Below are 22,150 nucleotides of genomic sequence, written 5' to 3'. Positions count from 1 at the left end.
CTGTAAACCATGCTAATGAAGTTTTGGCTTAATCCTGACCTTAGAAAAAGCAAGATTTATAAGGACATAAACACCTCAGCTCAGCATTATCTACAAGGGGATGTTATCATATCTGGTGCTCTCTCCATTCATTGTAGATTTCAACAGGCGCCTTTGAATGTGACTGGATAAAATCTACTGATCAGAGTGACAAAATGCAGGACGCTGAGACAGCAGGTGCATTAACCTCAGAAATATAGGAACACATTCTGTCAGAAATATAGGAACATATTTGTCCTGTCAATTAAGGTAATTAAGGCTTAACCTTAATTATTTTCACTTAAGTTTTTAACTTTAGCTGTTCGCTCTAGAGCTGCAATTGAATCATATATGATGGTATGTACAGTCGCGGAAAAAAATTATTAGACCACCCTTGTTTCTTCAATTTCTTGGTCATTTTAATGCCTTGCACAACTAAAGGTACATTTGTTTGGACAAAGATAATGATAACAACAAAAATAGCTCATAACAGTTTAATTTCAGAGCTGATATCTAGCCAGTTTCCATGTTTTCTTAATAATAACCATAATCACTTCAGTTCTTCTTCATACCCATGGCATTGTACTGCCAAAAACAGTGCTTTTAGGCATTCATGTTTCTTTTCTGTCTGTTTTAGTCACATGATACACACAGGAGTTGGTACTTGATTGCCTAACCATTGTTTTTGATAACTTTTGATGGTCTAATAATTTTTTATGTGATTGTACATTAAGATTCATTTTTTCAATAATTACATTTTTCTTAACCCTTTTAAGACTGCCATTATAACAGGATGACTAGGTGTCTTCATGTTTTCTTTCAGAAAATGTCTTTTGAGCCAATTCTTTTGCACATTTGTTTTCAGGAAGACTTAGCTTTCAATATCTTGAGATTAATTATCATTATTATAAATAATAAATGCTTAAAACAGTGTGTTTTAGCAAAAAAAGAAAAAAATAGAATTTAAAGTTTTCAGCATATTTATCATCAGAAACAACTGTAAATGTCAATAACAAAACTTTTGAGATTCCAAAAATAAAATTCAACTCTTTTACATCTGCTCAAACATGCTTTTTGGTCTTGAACATTCAATATCCATATTTTTTTGTTATTTCCTTTTTTTTGTTATGTCTCTGAAACAGTTCCTTTCCACTTGTAATAGAGTCCCACATTGCTGCCATAAAGTGTTATATAGTGCTGGAACGCTCAGGATCTTAGCTTTCCAATGCTATTTGGATTTTGTGGATAACAGAAACAGTTCAGGAGTTACAATCATTTCAATGCTGTAAAGTGCAAAATGCAGCCTGGAGAGACTAGCATTGTTAAAGGGTTAGTTTCAGTGATGATGTGACCACATTAAATGCACAGAATTAGTAGAACATATTTTTCTCTTCTTAACAATATACCTACATCCCAGTCATTAACATTTCTAACCAACTCAAGCTATCTATGCCTGATAAAACTAAAATGTAAGATTAATTCTGCAGGGTGAAGTTGAAGGTCTATGCAGAAAAGCACATCGCTTCTAAACTATAAGGGAAACATGGGGCAGTGCAGCCTATAACAGAGTATGATGCTGTGGTTCAGGTGCTCCTCTTAAAGTAGACTGGATCAGAATTCTACACAGACAAAAGCCAGTGCTCAGCTTCAAAAATCACAGGTGGCACACTGTCACCGTATCAAAGCACATCGGGCTCACCCTATTGCTGATAAACGTTGTCATTGGTCCGGTTGTGGAAATCAGTTTGACTGATGTGTGCCAGTGTCAGACTGATGTGTCAGAGCAATGAAAAATTTTCTCCCAAACAGATGCGTCCTGTACCCAGAATACATGTATTTCTTGTTGTAGTATCAGCCTAAACTCACTCAAGACATTGTGATATTGCAACTATTAATGTAAATTCAACTGATCCCTGTGAATTCTGCATGAACTTGCAATTTTTTTGAATCAATGCACACTCCTTGCTTTAGTGGTGAAGAAACTAAGATGCAGGCTATTTTTTAGGATGGTATTTGCCTTTCAATTTGATCTTCGAAAACATTTTGTTGCTTTATAGAATTAACTCTCATGTTCACTTCTACATTTACAAACCAAAAAAAAAAAAAAAAAATCAACTCTTTTGCAATTTTTCATGTATTCCAACAATCCAACAAGCACTGTAACAGGTATCACATTTGTGCTACCATGATATGCTGTTTTAGGCTGCGGCAAACCTAAACCTAAAATCAGTTTCATGCTTATTAGGTCATAAACCTAAATTAGGTTTGTTACGTCATTTCAATGAGATTATGTTAATCATTTTACCATCATCTCTATGTTTTTCTCTTAATCAAATTACCACAGGGGGCTAGATTTGCTCCTCAACATCTAGTGTTATATCCTTACCAAAAAGATATAAAGATATTCTATGTTCTAAATATTCCTAAAATGCCATAGGCAACCCAGCAGACATTAATATATTCTATAGCTACATGGCAATACACTTGGCTGCATCTCTGATTTAGTTTTTTGTAACATGTGGTGTGCACTCTTTCCTGAATGTGAGCCAGAATGTTTTTTTAGTAGATTTGAAACACACTAAGAACAAGATTTTCTGCACGAACAGAGTTGCATTAGGAATTCAGTTTATCTCATGACTGCATCCACTGTGTTCATGGATTTTAGCATGATTGTTATTCATTTAGCTATTTTTTGTTTCCTATCAAGCCTTTAATGGATCTTCATGATAATAGCACCCACTGGGCCTCTATAAACCTTTTTTCTCCTCCAAGGGCATTTGGTTTGTACATTATACACACCCCACCTTGGTGTGACACCTTGAAAACAGTGTATTTGCGAGTAATATGGCATGTGAAGTGTTCTTATTGCCCAGATAAATGTACATTCATTACTGTGGCAGTTTGAGCTATTATCCCCCGTTCTACAAAATTCAGTGAGAGAGATCCCAAAATACTCACTAAAATATTAATGTGGGTGCTAACTCTGTCTTCATTATTATACAATGACTAAGTCTGTTAGTGAAGGTGAATGAGTGTCTGCCAGCGAGTCCATCTTCCTCTCTTTTTTCTGTCAGGATGATGCGAGGGAGCAAGTGTGAAGAGCCCTCCATCTTTGTCACCTTCCCTTTGGTTCTGTCACAGAGAGCACTCACTCCCTCAAAGGACACCTCGAAAACTAAATAAGCTTAGAGGAAGTCTCAGATGTACGTGGGGGAGGAATCTCATTCTGCACTTCCTCCCATGTTACTTCTGACCTTTCAGAAAAAGTGTTGAACATGTTTCGTTACCAAGGATACCACAGGCAGCTCCTCGTTCAGGCTGACTCACAGTCTTCCAATTTGGCATCTTGCCAGCAGTTAGTATAGCTCAAGTAGCTGTGTGGCCATTATATGTCATCATTTCATTGTCTGCAAATGGAAAAGGACAGTGAGGAGGAGTCATGTCCAACGTTGTTCCGCAGTCGCGAGACAGTAGCATGAACATAAAGGGAAAGCAAGGGATTCTGTGTTTTTTATTTCATGTTCTCTTTCTGACCTTTTATTTTAAGGATAGGAAATATCACCAATGCCCTAACATAAAACCAAAACTGTATCTGTGTGGTGTTTTATTCAAGATCTGGCATTTTAATCCAACATTTGCGCATAAAGAGAAATAGTAGATAGTGACTACAAGTACAAAATAAAACCAGTGATTTATTCAGATACGGTGTGTTGACTGATGGCCAATCATGTAATTATTTTCATAACTACAGTTATTTGTCATTAAGGGTAAAGACCAAATGAAACCAATACATGCTTATTTTTCCTCTCACATGACATTTCATTTTAAGCTTTATATTGTTTATATCATGTCAAATATCAGACTCTTTGTGGAAACATTAATGGAGTCTACTTTGCTTTCTTCCACATGGCACAGATGCAGGCAGGAAATTTGCATAAAGAAAACAAAACAAAAAAAAAAATTGGAGAGAGTGAATGTGGCAGAGAGCGGACTGATTCTGAACAGGAGTTGTTTGTAGCCTCAAATGAAAATAAGAAAATTATCAAATGTGATAAAGTCAGTGTGGGTGAGGTGGCAAAAGTACAGACTTTATTCAAGTAGAATTAGAAATTAAAAAATACTCTGGTAAAGTAGTGATTCAACAGTTTCATTGAAGAAATGGTACAAAAAGCTCTGAAATGCATTCAAGGAGTAAAATTCCTGCCTCTCTGCCAGCTAGTTCTGTGCAAAGTTACTCAGCCTTACATTGTTGATGTCGATGTTAGTGCTCTATGTCTGAATGCTTTGTCTTGTTAAATCTTTTACATCTGACATGCATGATAGACACAGTTGTCATGTCAGTGTTTATTGTTGAAGATTAACATCAGTCTTGATGTTAAAACAAACTCATGCAAAATTTAAAATATCAATAATCCTCCTTAAATGCCTTAAAACAAAGTAAATGTAATTAGGAAAATGCAACTAGTGAGAAGTACACAGATTTGCATTAAAAGTTAGGGACTAAAAAATAAGAAGTCGACAGAAAAATAAATACTTAAAGTGTCAATTCAGTTTTTGTTTTTTTTTTTCATTTGCTGTCATTAATCATTAATAATCACTTTTTTCTTCTAAAGACTGAAGCTTGTAATATTTGATATTTAAATGTAAAAATCACATTATTTATGTAGATTCCAAGCCAAGAAAGCATTTTTTACCTTTAAACATAAATACAATATTAGATTTAAATTAAGCGATCATAACTGACAGTCAGCTTGACAGACATATGTCCAATATATCCAAACCATCCTTCATAAGAACAGAATACAAGGCCTTTAGATCTCAGATCTACCTCAGATCAGCTGAAACCCTCAGTTTATTTAAATCCAGGTTAAAGACCCACCTGTTCTCAGATGCATTGAGTAGTTTTTATTCATCAGCTCAGATCTGCACTGTTCCTTTAAAGCTAAAAGTTTTGTATCTGTTTTAATCTGTGATCTGTCTGTTGATCTGTTTTATCTATTTATCTAATTTGTTTGTTTGTTTGTTTGTTTGTTTTTCTCATGCTTATACTTTTTATTGCTTCTGCTGTAATGCTTTTAAATATTTTATGTAAAGCACTTTGAATTGTCTTGTACATGAAATGTGCTATATAAATAAACCTGCCTTGCCTTGCCTTTATATTAATATCAAAACTACCAATGCCATTAATATTAGAGATCTGTCAGGATCTGTGCCTGTGACTTTCAGCTCCTCCCTTTGGTCATGGACCTGTGCCTGTATGACCCTCAGTTTCTCCTTTTCCTAATTATATTCATCTGTCTCACCTGCTGGCGCTGCATGGCTGCAGCCAGTTACCTCTGTCCTATTTAAGGCTTTGGGTTTGCAGCCATGCAGCGCTGGTCCATTTCTTTCCATTTCATTCCATAACCTGGACATTCACTCATCTAAGGACTCTGACCCAGGTTTGTATGTTTTTTTTTATGGACTCTGTTTTTTGCTTTAGATTTTGGTGTTAGGTTTCCCGTTGTGTTGGTTTTCATTTTTTTGTTAAATAAAACCTTTGATTTTTTCTCCTCAGTTACCGTGCACTTGAGTCCTCTCTCCCCCCCCCCCCCCGTTGTGACAAGATCAGGTTGCAAGGCAATGAGTCTTATATGCATCATGTAAATGAAAACAACAATAAATGTGCTTCAAATTCAAGAGCCAACTGAACTTCCACAATAATCCAGTGAACATGAAAAACCAAGACATTCAGCTCAGAGGTCAAAGTACTCATGTTTTTCACTCCATTTGTGTCATGTGACCATATTACAGCATACATATGTGCTCCGACATATGTTGCTCTCAGCTGCTTCTATGTCAGTGTCTGGCTGTGAAATCACAAGTTACTCATAATTTCAGACTACAGACCGATAAACAGTCTGTCCTTCACCCCAGGAAAATGGTAGTAGTAGGGTATTTGTTTGGTAAGAGTCAATCATTGCCCAAAGTAATAACCGATATCATAACAATAACTACATCTATGTAGTATTACACTGAAATTTATGTAACAGCAACAGGAGGAAAGGTTTAGAGAGGGAGGTTTTGTGATATCAAATTCTACAGCCTTTCAACTTAGCCAGATGCTGTTATGGAGAATAAGATAAATCAATCAAATAAAAAATATTCTGTCAGGGTTATTCTAAATGCAACACATACACAGAATACAAAATGTTCAGCTATGACAAAACTAATGCGCTAGCACCTCCTACTGCTTACATCAGCCCGCTAAGATTAATGTTTTTTCAGGAGAATGCATTAAATTGACTGTAATTTGATTTTGCACCAATGACATACATCTGAACATCAGATATGGAGGTGGATTCTTGTATCTGTGTCTGAGGACACTGTGTACTAACCAGACAAACTATGACTGATGGCCGGAATTTTCATTACAAGAGCTATTTTACTGCGGCTTATCTACCCATAAGCAGAGAGAAGTTACTCAACCACTCTGTACTGACACAGCACTTTAACGGACAGTATCACTTCCAGGATGTATGTCCAAGCATGCTTATTTCAAAGACAGACCGACAAAATACCATTGTGGGTGAGCAAACACAGCTGTGACAACAAGGGCAATGATACTGATAAATACTGGTCTGGCAAAATAAAGGTCAGAGTTGTCAAAGCAGTACATATAGTTATGAGTAGGACACATTAGACTGTACATACTGTAGTGCAGTTCATTGTTCATAACAAGTGCAAAGTAGATGACTAAGTTCTGCATGTGGTCTACTCTGGAGTATGTATCTGCAGACAAGTGATCGTTAAAACTACAAAATCACTCATGAAAAGACTCCAAAATTAAGTGGCATCATCCATCAAGTGAGTCAGGGAAAAGTTTTATCAGTTCTGCTTAAAAGTTAAACGTGTCACACTTTAATTCTTAATAAGAGACGGTGAAAATATTTCAGGAAACCCTGCGCACTGAGTGACATCCTCAGACACAGACACAAACACCCACATAAACAATCCAAACACTGGCAAATTGCTCTGAGGCACGAACAATACTAATGTTATGTTTGAACCATTCTACTCTGAATTAATGTACGATGCCTACTCAACATACGGTGTGCAGTGTTATCATTGAATTCTCGTACAATGATCCAACCAGATGGCCATGTGGGTATCTGTGTTTCCACTATTTAGCAGGTAAATTGACCAAACAGGCCAGTGTCCCAAAAACTCAGCATATTCTTCTCATTCTCAGCATATGTCCACAGATCCAAATTGGTGAGAGATTTCTGCCGTCATGTATACTATACATATATTATTACATCTGACCAAACACAGTTTCAGCATTGGCAGCATTAGGCCATGATGGCTGTTCCAGAGCTGATACTGATACCTTAGTTATACCTTTTCTTCACAAACTTTCATTTTCATACAAAGGTAAAGAAATAACATGACAAATTCCTGCACAAATCGTGAGCTTGTTTTTTCCTCTCCTTGAACATAACTAAGATAGACTATGTCTAATAATAACCCTGACCTAAGTTCTCTGTTCACATATGATCAATGATTTATAAAAGCTGTAAATACATGTACATGCTTTATATGATACTGGTAAGATTTATGCTGTACAAGGACATAGGTTTGCATATAGACTACAAGGATAATGCAAGATTCTCCATATCAATATGTAAAAAGTTCATTCATTTTATCTGTTTATAAAGATTTCTGTACACTTTCACGGCACCAAGAGCACTGTGAAAAGCTCATTAACTAATGTTACCAGCCATCTCCAGGGAACCTAAATGATAGCTACCATGTTCACCTGCTCCCACTAGTATATAACCCTGGTTTCCAATAAACTAACAGATCATTACTTACCTGTATTATTTCTAGAAAAATGTAAGAAGAGTTTAATAGCACTGCAAGTAAAATACATCCAGATTAACAGAAGTAAAAAAATTAGTCCAGGGTGCAGTTTGTTGAGGGGGATGGGAGGGAATCAACTCCCCCCACTGGTTTTTACATCCCTACTTCTGCTGAATGAATTTCATCCTTGGGGGGGGGGGGGACAACCAACCAGTTGAAATAACAGACAGGTTGGGACAGAGTTTTCTTACACCTATAGCCTACATTACTGGCCACCTGAACCCCATGCACATAAATACATTGTATAACGGGTTGCACCTGCAGACCTGAATTCAGAGTTATGCACAGATCCACGGGGGGGGTGGGGGGGTATCTGTGCTGTATACACGCAGACCATGCAGCTGCTTATAGCACAGGGGGATCAATAAATCGTAAGATGGGGGGCTCGGGGGAGATGAATAAAATGGGGGCATAGTACAAAAGCAGACAGGAGGGAGTTCTCATAAGTACCATGACATACCTCTCTCTCTCTCTCTCTCTCTCTCTCTCTCTCTCTCCTCTCTCTCCCTCTCTCTCTCTCTCTCTCTCTCAGGTGCACACAACCGTGCAGGACTTACACCTGCAGGCACCAATGTAACATGTTCAACTGCATCTTTAGTTTTATGTTCCTTTTTACAGTCTGAGTTTCCCTTTGGCCATAAATCCTCTCCCTTGTTGGTGAGATCAGCCCTTATCCATGGCCCTGAACTTCATTCACGTCATTAGCCACTCCCACATTGCAGGGTGTGGCCATCGCAGAGACTAAATGTTTCAGTAGTTTTAGGTTTGCATTAAAGATGAATGGTCAAACGTTTGATGTGTAATATGGCCCTACAGTTGACTTAAAAAAGAATTAGGTCTGCTGATTGCTTGGTTTTTTCATGATATAAACCCCCCCCCCTTCTGTTTTTTTTTGACAAATTGCACCCTGGTAATACATGTTTGTTGGCTATAGTTTTCAAGATGGGGTACTGGATAAAAGTGTAAAACTCTGTGAATTAATGACAGAATGGGTTTTATTCAGGGGGAATATTTGGTCTATGAGCTACCAGTTGTACTTCAAAACATTTTCTGCATTCACTTTTCAGAATCCTGGTGTAAAACTTGTAAATCTGTGTTGAAAACATTAACCAACCACGACTTTTGTCATTTGTTTTCTAATTCATCTTATCAAAGGGTGTAAGAATTTGCATATTTTATCTCTGCAGCAGATCATTTTCCAAAAAAGCAAATGTGCTGATGTCAAACCTATGCCACTGACTCTTTAGGTACTGAATTTTGGTATCAAGTGACAATAACATGTTATGAGACTCAACAGTTTCTAACTTAAGCCAGTCAATCAGTGTAATAAAATCAACAAAGTCTTAAAATCAGCCTTAGTTGTGGAGATTTCAACTTTATGACACAATTTTCTTCTACAGGTGGAATTTGTCAAATTGTAAAATAGTATATAATAATAATAGTTGAAAAAATAAGTGTTCAAATTATGATATTTTTTTTCCAGTACCTCATGTTGTATTTTCCTGCAGTACTGGACATAGTATGTGTCTATATCATCTCACAGTATACCATATAGTGCCTGGTACATGAGAGTGTAAGGCTGCCTGCAGTGCAATGACCCAGTTAGTGGTCACTTCTAGGCTTCAGAGTCTTGCTCAAGGGCAGTTTTGGCAGTGATAAGGGCACCGTAACTCAGTTTGCTATTTCACAGTTGGAATACAAACTCCATGAAGTGCCAATGGTTAAAAAACACTTTCTCAGCAGCTACCTGACCTGAGTGAGAAGCAACATTTCAACCTTTTTATCACATCAAAATTCATTTCATAACGATTTTTATAGTGCAATACAGTTGTGGGATAATGAATTTAAGAATTAAGTGAAAATCAAAATGAATCACCTTAGTGAACATTTGTGAACAATGAGGAGAAATATGAAGCAATTAATACATGCCTGCATGTCTAAACGGATTGTATTTAAAGGCAGATAGTTTTGGCAGCTTCACAGAATTTATCCAAATGCAGATGCTTATGGTTTCTGTTCCTGTCTGAATAAAAATATACACAATAACAGCGAAACTGGCCTGTAATTTAAGGAAGTTAACATCGTACTGACCTGCATAATGAGCCGCATAAAGTTTCAGTTCATGTGAACAGATGAACAGAATGCCAAAACAGGAGTTGCATAGTAATTGTGTAAAAGCAACAATGTGTTAATGTTCAACACGTATTATCTGCAATCCACAGCAGTGTGTGTGTGCGTGTGTGCGTGTAGGTGTGTGTGTGTGTGTGTATGTGTGTGTATGTGTGTGTGTTAGAGTGTTTTTAGAGGGTGTTTGCAGTCTCCATCAACAGGAAACCCATTATCTCACTGCTTGGTAAATGTTGGTTGGCCCTTTGTTCAATCTTGATGAATAATGGACTCTACCTTTGTTATGCCAAACACAAAGCATGATTTATGCCATGCAAAAGTCACTCAGCTCTTTGCCCTTTTCTTCATCATGTCCCTGGAGATTGCAGGGAAAATCAAGTGGGAATAGCAAAATATTACTTAGATCCCTCCCAGGGGATTTGTTACTAATCCATAATCATCCGTGTCAAAAGTCCACTGATAAAGAATGAGCAGCTGATTTATGAATCTGTATTATCACTAGGTTAGATGTCTGTCACTTCTTATAAAATATTAACCTGTAAAGACCCAAACCCACCCGCGGGCCGAAAAAATTAAATTAATATTCATCTACTATAAAAATGTAATAAATTAGGACAATGGATGTTTTTTTCAACTTTTGCTCAAAGTTTAGACCCTAATGTTAATAAAAGTACATCAAAAGTGTATTTTAGTGTAAACTTTAATGTTCAAACATGATTTTTAATCTTGTGGGGTGAATATACGCTATTAAAATCTCCGACACGAACAAGTAATTTATGCATATCATCGTCAATCCAGCCAAAAAAAAAAAACAGGCGAGGATAAAACATTCTAATTTCTCTTTCAGTTTGTTATAGTTTACTCAGGCATAGTAATAGATACAATATTTTAGACAATGGGAATAAATTCTGTGAGGTCTCTAAATGTCCACAGACACCAAGAACAATCCATATAAACCTTATTATTGTGAAGTAATTCTTCATTTACATTGGGTATGTCTTTTTAGGCATTTTTCCCCTGAAAATATGGTCAGGGTTAAACAGGTTAAGAACTTCTGGTCCACTAATTCTATCAATGCATGTAAATAATTGGTGTAAAATACGGTTTGTCATCTTTCATGGTCATCAGATATGACCCATTTGGATGTTCAGAGGCTCTGTAGTTACCGTGGAAACACCGTCATCTTCCATAACATTGATTCACCAGTAAAACCCATAGAGTTGGATCAATAACAGTGGATAGACACACTTGTTTTTATGCTCAGTTATTGATATCTTTGCTGAAAAAGTCACTTTTTTTCACTTTTCTCTGTGTTTTATATAATAACTTTCAACTTTAATCTGAGCTTTTATGAACATCTATATGATCAGTGAATTAAACACAGGAAAATGATGATTTTTACTGGGAAAAAAATGCAAAATACAGAGGATAATATTATAATAAATGGTGGTAATACACTTAAGAAAGGTTAAAGTGAGAGAAAGTATGGTTTGGGAATTGCTATGAAAGTAGCTCTGGGTCTTTATGGGTTAAAACATAAAAATTCACTTGGTGTGAAATGGGCTTCAACTGCCCTTTTTTTTATTATTCATTTTAATTTCCAAAAGTTTGCTAAATTTCTTACCATCAGTGTAGTGTTACATTCCAAATTTGTTCTCCATTAAGGTTTAGTCAGTAGGTGCATCAGTATTAACAGGTAGTTGCTGCAGATCCAACCAATGCGTGTTTGGTTTTTACATTGCAAATACCAAGTTGTAGAGATTGAGAATTGCAGAGAAGTTTGGCATAGTATGATTATCTTTATCACACATTCATGATCTGTAACTTCAGATATCAAGAAAATGTAAAATGCATATTCTTTCAAGCATTCTTTTCTGAGGTTTACATGTATTAAGGTTGCAGAAGAAAATGTAGGAGAGAAGAAAGCGCTGCATTTTTAAAATATACAGCTTGTTGTGCATCTCTCTCCTCTCTATAAAACAAGAGATCTTTCCAAGTGTCTGTGTCGAGCCATGGAGTAGAGCAGCAGAGTCACATCTGAGGAAATCTAAAATGTGTTTGGGAATTAACAGGGTCAATCACATATTTAACCCCCCTATCTGTCTGAAAACAGTGATGAGCGACGAAAACCTCCTGTCATAGGGTTGATTTTTCTACGAATCCAAAACCACAACCAGATGTAAATGTAGAAGTCTAATTTCCTCTCAAACCAAAGATGCCAAAAAAATATGAAGCTTTAAAGCTGCAGGAGCTGGAATCAGGAGTAAATAAAAAAACTCTCTTATTCAGCTCTCTCCTCTTTGTCCAAATCAAAAGACTAAATATACAGTCAGGTCTATATTCATAATGGATTTTCATTCAAGCATTAAAAAAACAACCATCATATCTATTAGGGCTGCACAATACATAAAAAAAAAACATTGTTATCACGATAACGGAGTGTGCAATATTCATATCGCAAAGATGTGCAATAATTTATTTTCTTTTTTTTTTTTAATTCTGTTTTCCACACCATGAGGTACCAAAGTAGGTTTCTCTATCACTCCAACATGCTAGTTTTTTCTGGCAAAAAAAACTGAAGTAATGCTACTGCTGCTGGTTGAATGTAAGTTTACATGTTATTAATGTTGAAAAGATGTGAATATTTTCAGAGCACAACTTTGAGCAAGACTGAACACTTATATTTATAGATTTTATCTTTATATGCAGTATTTACCAAACCAGGCAAGCAATGGAATAGTGTTTTGTTAAAGCTCTTACATGGCGGTACTCTGGCACTTTTGTTATAATGAAATACATCCATGTCATTCACACATTGTTATATGTGAATAAAATAACAAAATATTTGACTATGTTTGTGTCTGAAGGTCTGTGGTAGCAGCATCACCAGGTTCTTGGACAGAATTGTGTAAATGATTGTAGTGGTACAGTATTTTGTCTTAAATGATAAATAATTGAGTCAGCATACAAACAATTGGCTCATTTTAACATTGTTAAGAAACATTTTTCTTAGTAGATGAAATTGGTATTTCTTTAGGCGAATGAAAAATATCGCAATATTATCGTAATGCTGTATACCCATATTGTATATTGCAACTTTTGTCAGTATCGTGGAGTCCTAATATGTATATTGACTTTACTTTGTCCATTTATTTACAGCCTCTAAAAATTTAGCGACTTTGTTTAAATGGTTCAGTAGCATCTCACTACATTTTCAATCTACTCTGGTGATGTAGAGACAAATTATAAAAATGTATGGTACTGTCCAAATACTTACGGACCTTTCTGTTGGTATAGATGGCATAATGTTGTTTCCTGCTGTTATGGAAAAGTGAAGCTACTTTTCTAAGCTTGTATGTCCAGACATGGAGTAAAGCAGTAGAATCGCATCCACATCCCAGCCGACATATTCTGATCGACAGCCTAAATAACAGTATCTGTCAAACACATATTTAAACCCCTACCTGCCTGAAAATACCTAGAATTGTCCTAAGTCTTACCATCACAGAGTAGATTTTCCACAACTTGAAAAATACAGGGAAAGAGGCGATACAGAAGTCTCATATCCTCTCAAACCATTGAATTGAAATAGACATAATTATAAAATTGATGCTAAATTGCTATCAATCATTGCATCAGCATGTCACTGACAAAATATATTGCTTTTTGATGCATATGAATGGTATATATATTGGAGCTTCCATATGGCATGACAACAGCCCACCATGTCGGACCCCTGCTGGACCTGCTGCGTCTACCATACTTCTGAAAATAAGCCAAAGCTAAATATATGTGTGTTGTTCTCATGAGCCAAACCCCTCAAACAACACCGACTATAAAATGACTCCAAGTCCCTGGACACTTCAGCTGCACAATTGACTGTGGCCTCTGTGACAATAGTCTGGTAAAGTCAAGAGGCAAACAGTGGGCTGCCATCATCATTGTGTTTCCTCCATGTCAGTCTTTTTCATTTTTCATTTTCAGCTCACAGTCATCTTAACCTCAGAGGTAGATTCCCAGACACGCCATCCTGATCACATGATTAGTGGTCAATTTGTCTCACTTCATGTCCTTCTGTAATGAAAGCCAAACAGACAGACAAACAGGACGGAAACAGAGCTGTGGTTGATAGTACAAGCAGGACTTATTAATGATTAACTTCCCAAGTGCCTCTTTCCAGCATTTTTATTTAATGGTGTTCTGAAAATATTTCATTGACAGCAGTTTTGTGCAAGAAGAAGTACTTGTTACATGAGAAGTGATGGGTTTTAAATTTAAATATTGTTTGCTCTTTGGTTTGTCTTTTTAGTATCAAATAGCTCCAGTGGCTTGTAAAACGGTCTCTTGTGGCTCTAAAAACTCTTAAATGTACCGCTGTCTGTAAACTGATTGTGACAGTACGATTCAAGAATTTAGTGTAACATCCTATTTATTGCCGAAACACGTTCTCTGTCCTGATTTAAAATTCTTTTACAAGCATGAACTGACTTTGATCTAATCTCATTGCCCCAGCAGGACATGTCCAATCCTCCACGTTTCAGAATTGCCAAGCCACTTCGGCAAGGTGGCCGACAAGTGGGAAGTGAATAATGCCTGAGAGACTAGAGCTTAGGCGTCACATCACATTACCTGAGGATGTGTCAGCTCGGTCAAGTCATCTGTGTCTGGTGCTGCGGGTGGATGTTTCCCAGCTGCACTAAGCCAAAGCTGTCTCTCCTGGGACGAACTTACGCACCAGCCTCACAAAATATTATCAGATGTAGAGGTCAGGTCAATGTTGGAGTTGTGTGTGAACTCGGCTCATCATTGACACACCAGTAAGTACTGAAAGGATGTGACGGCTGTGCTTAATCTTGATGGCATCTAAAGGCCCCCTAGCTACCATGATTTCCTCCCACAAATCCCCTCCAGAAGGGTGTGATCACACCTACACTAGCTTCTCTTTAGTCTGAACCTTGATGGAGAAGTCCACTTTGCTGCTGTTGAGTGATAATTTTCATGATGGTGCTCACAGTGACCTATACATCCCATCTATCTTTAACAAGGTAAGTAAGGCTTGTGTCTGTCTTTGCTATACAACCCCCTGTTTTTAGTGTCATCTTTTCTTAGACTGTCTGAGCAACTACAGAAAGGACTACCCTCTCTATCCACTGTTGTGAATAAATCATTCATATTTGACTTTTGAATAATTGAGTGTACAACATATTACTCTCAGTGACGGTAAAAACTGACTCCAACCAAAAGAGATACTAACTTTTTAGGGAAGTAGGCATGAATGTGGTTAAGCTTTTGCATGCTCAGATCTCATATAAAAGAGCAGCGCTATATTCCTTGGACTGGGGGCCTTGGGTATCTGACTTCTTTTCAATCCAGTTCATAACATCAAGACTGAACATTTTACTGTTACTGGGTCACTGCTTTGCTGTGTTAGGTTCAATTTGCAGTGCTGGCACTCCACTTAAGGAGGCTGGAGGTGATAAATGTGTACTCATCCATAAGTATATGCTTTCATGGCCATATATGTACCCCTACAGCATAAAATCAGTATCAGTAAAGTGTGTTCCATACTTAAAATGATTGGCCTAGGCTACAGGTTGGGTAACCTTTTCATTAAATCTACAAATTCGCTGTAATTAAGAGAAGAGAACTGTCAGAAGGGTTTTCCAAATGCTATAAGGCCGAAGTGCAGAGACCAGGACACTTTGAGCACCACCTATTAGAGCTGCACAATATACCATTTGAGCATCGCCATCATGATATACATATGCGCAATAGTCATATCACAGGTCCTGCGATGTAGGAGGGCAAATTAACTCAACGTGTTCTCATCTAATTTAAACCTGAGTACCTGACACACACTGGGTGCAGCCATCCACCAATCACAATTGTTCTTAATCAGTTTGCTGAAGCAGACCACGCCCCTGCACATGGAGCGAGTCGCTGGCAACAACATTGAAAAACAAGTGTTCAGAGAACGCAAACCTCCGCAAGCACCCCAAATGGTGTGCATGTGTGGATCGACTATTTCTTTTTAAATTAAACAGTTTCAAGGTTGTTCCATACAGCAGAAAAAGTTGAAGCTTGGTACCAGTCATGTGTATGTCAAATTATATTAAATTCCAATCAATATTTGTTGTTAAATAGGATTTCAATGTTAAATTGAGATGTCCACAGAGTCCACATTCCACAGTGGATGTGGACAATTTTGTGCCGGATACATGATACTGTTATAAGCTACGGGTGTGTCAAATTGGAGGCTAATCGGGAGTCGTTTTGAATTTTTTATGAATTTCGAAAATTGCTCAATGATGAGAGATAGGAAAATTGTAGATTTGTGACCTTGCTGTGACCTTGAGCTTTGCTTACTTGGCCCAAAATTTAATGGGTTCATCCCAGGGCCTAGGCCTATCTGTGGGTACAATTTGGTAATGATGGTTGAAATAGTTTTCCCGTAAAGTTGCTAACAAACAAACAAACAAACATGCAACAAACAAACACACAAAGCAGTGATCACAATACCTCCTGGCGGAGGTAAAGAGCAACGAACAAGAGAAAATCACCGGAAACAAAGACTTGGTGCCAAAAGAAAAGCAGCGTCAGTTATCTGGAATTATTTTAGCTACAAGATGATACTGAAACATGTGTTCTGTGGCGGCAGTGTCTTCCACCTCTTGCCACCACAAGAGGAAATGCAGCTAATTTGTTTGACCATTTACGTCAGCACCACACAACTATTATATTCTCCTGAGTATTTTTTCATATCGCAATATATATCACAGAGTTAAAGAGAATCGCAATGTCGGTTTTTTTCCAATATCGTGCAGCCCTACCACTTATAATTAACATAAACAAGGATAGCATCAAAACTATTAAATTGTACCTTTATGAGGCAGACTGTCTGCATTGTCTGTACACTAATTACATATATCATATCTTATTCCAATATTGTGTTTCTACAGAAAATGTCTACATTCTCTTGTCACGTTAAACAATACAAAATGTTGCTAAGATTGAGTTCTATCAGTTTGGTTAAACAGCAATGTGGTTCCAAAATATCTTGATGATTTGGATTACATACTTACTTTTCTTTTTATTCACACAATTCACTCTGATAGGTGGACAAAACAAGTTACTAAAACATTAGTCTGACATCTTTCTGAAAGTTGCAGCATAAAAAAAAAATCTACTGAAAAACAACAAAGTTTTAGTTGTAGTTCATCCCCAAGGGACTTTTTTGGCAGGTTTCGTATTCTCATGTCTGCTTTGGCTTTTCTAAAATTTGTACACAGGTATGGTAAAGATAATAGTCCAAAATGATGTGAATTTATATTATTTTTTGCAGCAGGTCCTCCAACCCCCCCCCCATCTGTGTGCATAAGTCTTCCACAAACTTAGGAAAAATGTTGATATGAATATGAATTGACTTTAAACTATAAGAAAAACATGGCATTTCCAGTTTTCTTTCACAAATATGGTAAAGATAATGTGAAAACCTGGTAAAAAATAAATTAATTAATTACATTCATACCTTTAGATAATTTGAACCACCACCCCCTCAATAATAATAATAATTAAAAAAAAAAAAAAAAAAAAAAAAAAGGAGGTTTACTATATAAGGAGGGTTAAGTGATTTAGCATGCTAAATAATTATATTGTGCAATGAGAACATTTTTCCTGAGATTTTAATATAACTTTCATATTTGAGGTTAACATAAGACAATTATAATAGTATTTTTACAAGGTCTCTGCACTGATATGATGAAATACTTTGATTTGTCACAGGTAATTACACACTTTCATTAGAGGTTTTTTTTTTTGATGAACGATTTCTTAGTCATCTTAAAAAAAAAAGCTTTATCAGTTTTACAATGAAATGGTACAAACAGTGTAATTTTAACACAGATTATTCTTGTTCCCATGGTCCAGATTATACCTGTGGAGTAGCATCAGTAGACAGCACCAATTAAGGCCTTATCTAACCATGACATATAATCTGGGAATATCTGGGTTATCACAATTTAGTAAACTAAAATGATATGTACTGTGCAGCTATGAATTACCTATGTGCTGAATATGTTAGAAGGAAAACACTAAAAATTCTTCAAGTTCCTTTAAATAGAATTCTGCAATCTCTGCCCTGAAATAAACCTTTTCTCTCTGCACCCATTTTTAACAGGCTATGCAGACATTGTAACAAATCTCTTTAACCTATTTGTTAAAGTATTGGTTTAACCACATGGTGACTGGGTGCAAAAATTAAGCCATATTGCATTAAGACTGAAAAATGCGATTGATAGCGGATTACCAAAGCATCCCTTCCTTAATGTCTCATATGTGACAAATTGGCTGACTGTAAATCCATTTATGAATATGCACTGAATGAAATATAGACTGAAATTCAGATGACAGGCCCTGCCTCGTCTAATTTCTAATGTATTAAAGCTTATCTCACGCTCATGAAAGTGAAGTGAGTATTTTGATGCACATGTTTGCTTAAAGGTGCAGTATATACACAGTGAGCTGAAAAGTGCTGGACAATGTGGCAGCAATTACTATGAGTTTTCATAAAAGCCTGTAGGAGCCTCAGCGGGATTATGACTTCACTGACCTCATACTGGACACCAGGGACACTTTTATAGCGCCATATTTTCTGTATTAAAATATATAGCCCAACACCTCCATTCCAGCGCTAAATGCACTCTGAGAAGCAATCAGTTCCACTCTGCAGTAAAGCACCTGATCTTTGGGGAGTATATAATTCCCACAAACACACCTGTTCAATTTTGTAGTACTCCCTTTTCACTGAAGGCAAACTGCTTCATTTCACAACATATGTCTTTGAAAATCTTGTATACCGGTGAGTGAGGACCCTAATTACAGCTAATTGTGTGTCTAACTAGCCATTCCTGATGAATTATCTCTGATTTATCATATGACAAACGCAGTCTGTGTTTTTTCATTAAAATTATTCTGTTTTCATGCAGATAAGAGTTTAAAGAATGGTGTGTATATCTGTGTCGTGCTGAAAACAGCCATAATCTGATAGCAAAATATCTCATGAACTTTGATTTGATGGGTGTGCACACTTTAATCTTATGGTATCTTTACGACTGCTCACTCACAACTGGGCCCATTTGTCTTTTCTAATTATAAGTGTTAAGGCACATAATTACAGACCGTGAAACCTGCCAGCGACAGTTTACCACACTCTTGCTTATCCTCCAATAGATGATAAGACGAGGCATGATTTACTGATGAGGTTGCTCTCATTATATTTAGATAATGATTTCATTGTATTTAAGCTTCATGATCAAAATATTCTGACGTCAATAGAAACTTTGAGGTAGAAATGTATGCATATTTCTACTTGTAGGGGGTTGTAATTATTCATTGTGATTTATTGATGACTTTGTGCTCGGGTAGTTGAGATAATGATGAGTTGTCATGTTGTCACGGTTCATTGCACATGGGCTGGTCTCTTTGCAAAGTGGACCAAATACACATTGAGTGATACTCAGTGGGTATCTGCATAATTTGAGGATTGGTTTTGAAGGCCTATATAAAGGCCCAAAAAAGGCCACCATTGTTAGTCCTCTGAACAGCATCATGCCACGTCTATCACATGAACAACGTCTCCGGGCACTGGGTATGGTGGAGGCCGGTTTGAGCTCCAGTGATATAGCCAGGCTTATGTATGGCTGTTCCCAACCCACATCAGAAACCTGGTTGAACGCTACAACACCACAGGCTCTGTTGACGATAGACCGCCTGCATCAAAGCAAATGGAGGCCATACCCGGTATTGACTGTTGTGACTTTGTGTTTGGCAGGTGCCATTTTCTTTTGTTAAGTTTTTTGTTTGAAGTTATTCTTGAAACTTTAGATGTTTGTGTCTGTATGCCAATATCCTAAACAAATGATTCATATGAAAAAATTCCAGTTTAGGGTTTAAAAATAAAAATTATGTCGAAAAATATGGTCTCAAAGTTTTTATTGACTGTGAGTGTATTTCACTGAGGTGTACTATTACTGATGTCTTGTTGAATGTTTCAATATATTTACTGAGGAAATGAGTGACCACCAGCACAACACAAATCACCACTGCCCATCTATTTTTCACTGTGATCTGTGACCTCTGACCCAGCCTTAAAAGTATGTTTTAACCCCAATCCAGCTGTTCCAAAACAATCATGTGTTAGTGGCTGTTAGTGTCTGTCAATTCTACCACAGCTGCCTGGAGCATTAAGAGTTTATTTCAGCTTGGTGTCTACTATCCAGTTGCACTCTTAATGTCATTAACTCATCAGGCAGATTTAAGTCACAGGGAGCAAGGTATAATAAACTGAGGCAAGAGAGAGGAAATAATCAGATCAATATGACAATAGGCTTTTGTTTCCATAGCTGTTGAGACAAAACAGTGTTCATTTGACTTTATTTCATTGGAGATCCTGGGACCTGTGGAGATTTTTTTTTTTTTTTTTTGGGGGGGGGGGGGGTTGGTTAGTCTCCTGTCAGCTCAGTCATTATGAGCAGCAAGTCCAAAGAGCATTATCTGAGATGCAGAGTGAATCTTAATGGGTTGTGGAAGGATTAACTCTCCTCTTTGAATGTTGAAGGTAAAACACTTCACTAATGGGCATTTGGAAACTCACTTTAATGTATAATGTTGTCATTTTGGAGCAATGTTAATGCAAAACAGTTTGGTAAATCTCAGATGGGAACTTCAACACTGCACCAAAGAAAAAACATGTCATGTAATCCCCAGAAGGTTCGTCTCTAATGTGAATAAAAGACCATAAATGTACACAATATTGAGCAGGCGTGATTGTGTCTGTAGTGAAACACAGTGCGATATGAATCATGTAGCCTATCAAAGTCAAAGCAGTTATAAGGTCGATGGGCGCTGATCCAAATACACAATTACAAGAACACTGTCCACGGTCCGGTCAAGCAAATTAATTAAGCATACTATAAATTTATTCCAGTCTGAGTATTAATTTTCCGCGTCACTGGCTTCAATCAGAGAAACGGGTGATCTGGCTTATCTCGCATCAGACAGGCTAAATGCCATTGTTTCGCGTAAAAACGCACAGTTGTTTTATGCGCGTAAAATATCCAATTTGTTGTTTTGCTCACTTTTCAACTGCAACTGTCGCCAGTGTACTTAAAAGACTTGGAAGATCAATTAAAAGCACCTCATTTCTGTTTTCACGCCAGTGCGCACAGTATGCGTAATTTTGGTGCCATTAAAAAAAAAAAAAAAAAAAAAAAAAGCAGCCAGCATTTCAACAGAGCTCCAGATTGTAACTTACCTATCGACGCTGATCACACACAGGGTCATAATAGAGGCAGTGCAGCACATTACATCCATGCTGATGAAGATATTGCAGAACACTTCTCCAAAAAGCCACTTTCCGCCGGTGAGGTCTGTCACTATTACAAACGGCATCACAACTATGGCAACTGACAGGTCTGCTACTGCTAAGGACACCAGAAGGTAGTTTGAAGGTTGCCTTAGTTTCTTCACTACGCACACTGCGATCACCACCAGCGTGTTTCCCATCACGGTGACCGCCGTGATGATCGCCAACATCACCCCAATAATGATCTTCTCTGGGCGCCCGAAATCCAACAGCTGCTCCCCGCACGACTCATTCCACATGGTTGTGGGACTACTGGTGACGAGGCCGTTGTATAAAAGCTGCAGAGTGCCATTGATAACTTCGGAAATGTCCTCTTTTTTGTTAAAAGTGAACTCAATTCCCGAAGTATTGAACATCACGACAGCGATATCCCTGTGTGGATGCAAGGGGCGCCTCGCCAGTGCGCTCCAATTACGCGCATATTTGGATATTTGTGCCCAGCTTTCGGGTCTTGTCCAGCGGAGTCACATCTAGTCTGTTCTAGCTGCACTAGATCGATGCTGCCAACAGCTCAGCAGGGTTTTGACTTGCAGTTTAAGAAAGATCCATTTGATGATGTGTTAGGCAAGATGCATGTTCCTCACTGGATGGAAAGAGAACTTCTGAACTGAACACAGCTTTTGAGTGGAGCTGCAACAGAAGTGGATGTGTGTCAGTGCGCTCTCTCGACAAATATGGGCT

At 37.3% G+C, this 22,150-nt stretch overlaps 1 protein-coding gene across 1 annotated transcript in view; it reads right to left on the bottom strand.

Moving 5' to 3' along the window:
- LOC115425325 (5-hydroxytryptamine receptor 7-like) overlaps window positions 1-22,150 on the bottom strand; it is a 42,848-nt gene extending 20,698 nt beyond the window's left edge. The window contains exon 1 of the mRNA XM_030142787.1: window positions 21,359-22,150. Within this exon, the coding sequence (XP_029998647.1) occupies window positions 21,359-21,825 (467 nt within the window). The 5' untranslated portion in view covers window positions 21,826-22,150. The remainder of the gene's footprint in view (window positions 1-21,358) is intronic.

Source organism: Sphaeramia orbicularis, chromosome 9 (genome assembly GCF_902148855.1).
Source record: "Sphaeramia orbicularis chromosome 9, fSphaOr1.1, whole genome shotgun sequence".
NCBI classification, from domain to species: Eukaryota; Metazoa; Chordata; class Actinopteri; order Kurtiformes; family Apogonidae; genus Sphaeramia; species Sphaeramia orbicularis.
This window is presented reverse-complemented; position numbering and strand designations above follow the sequence as displayed.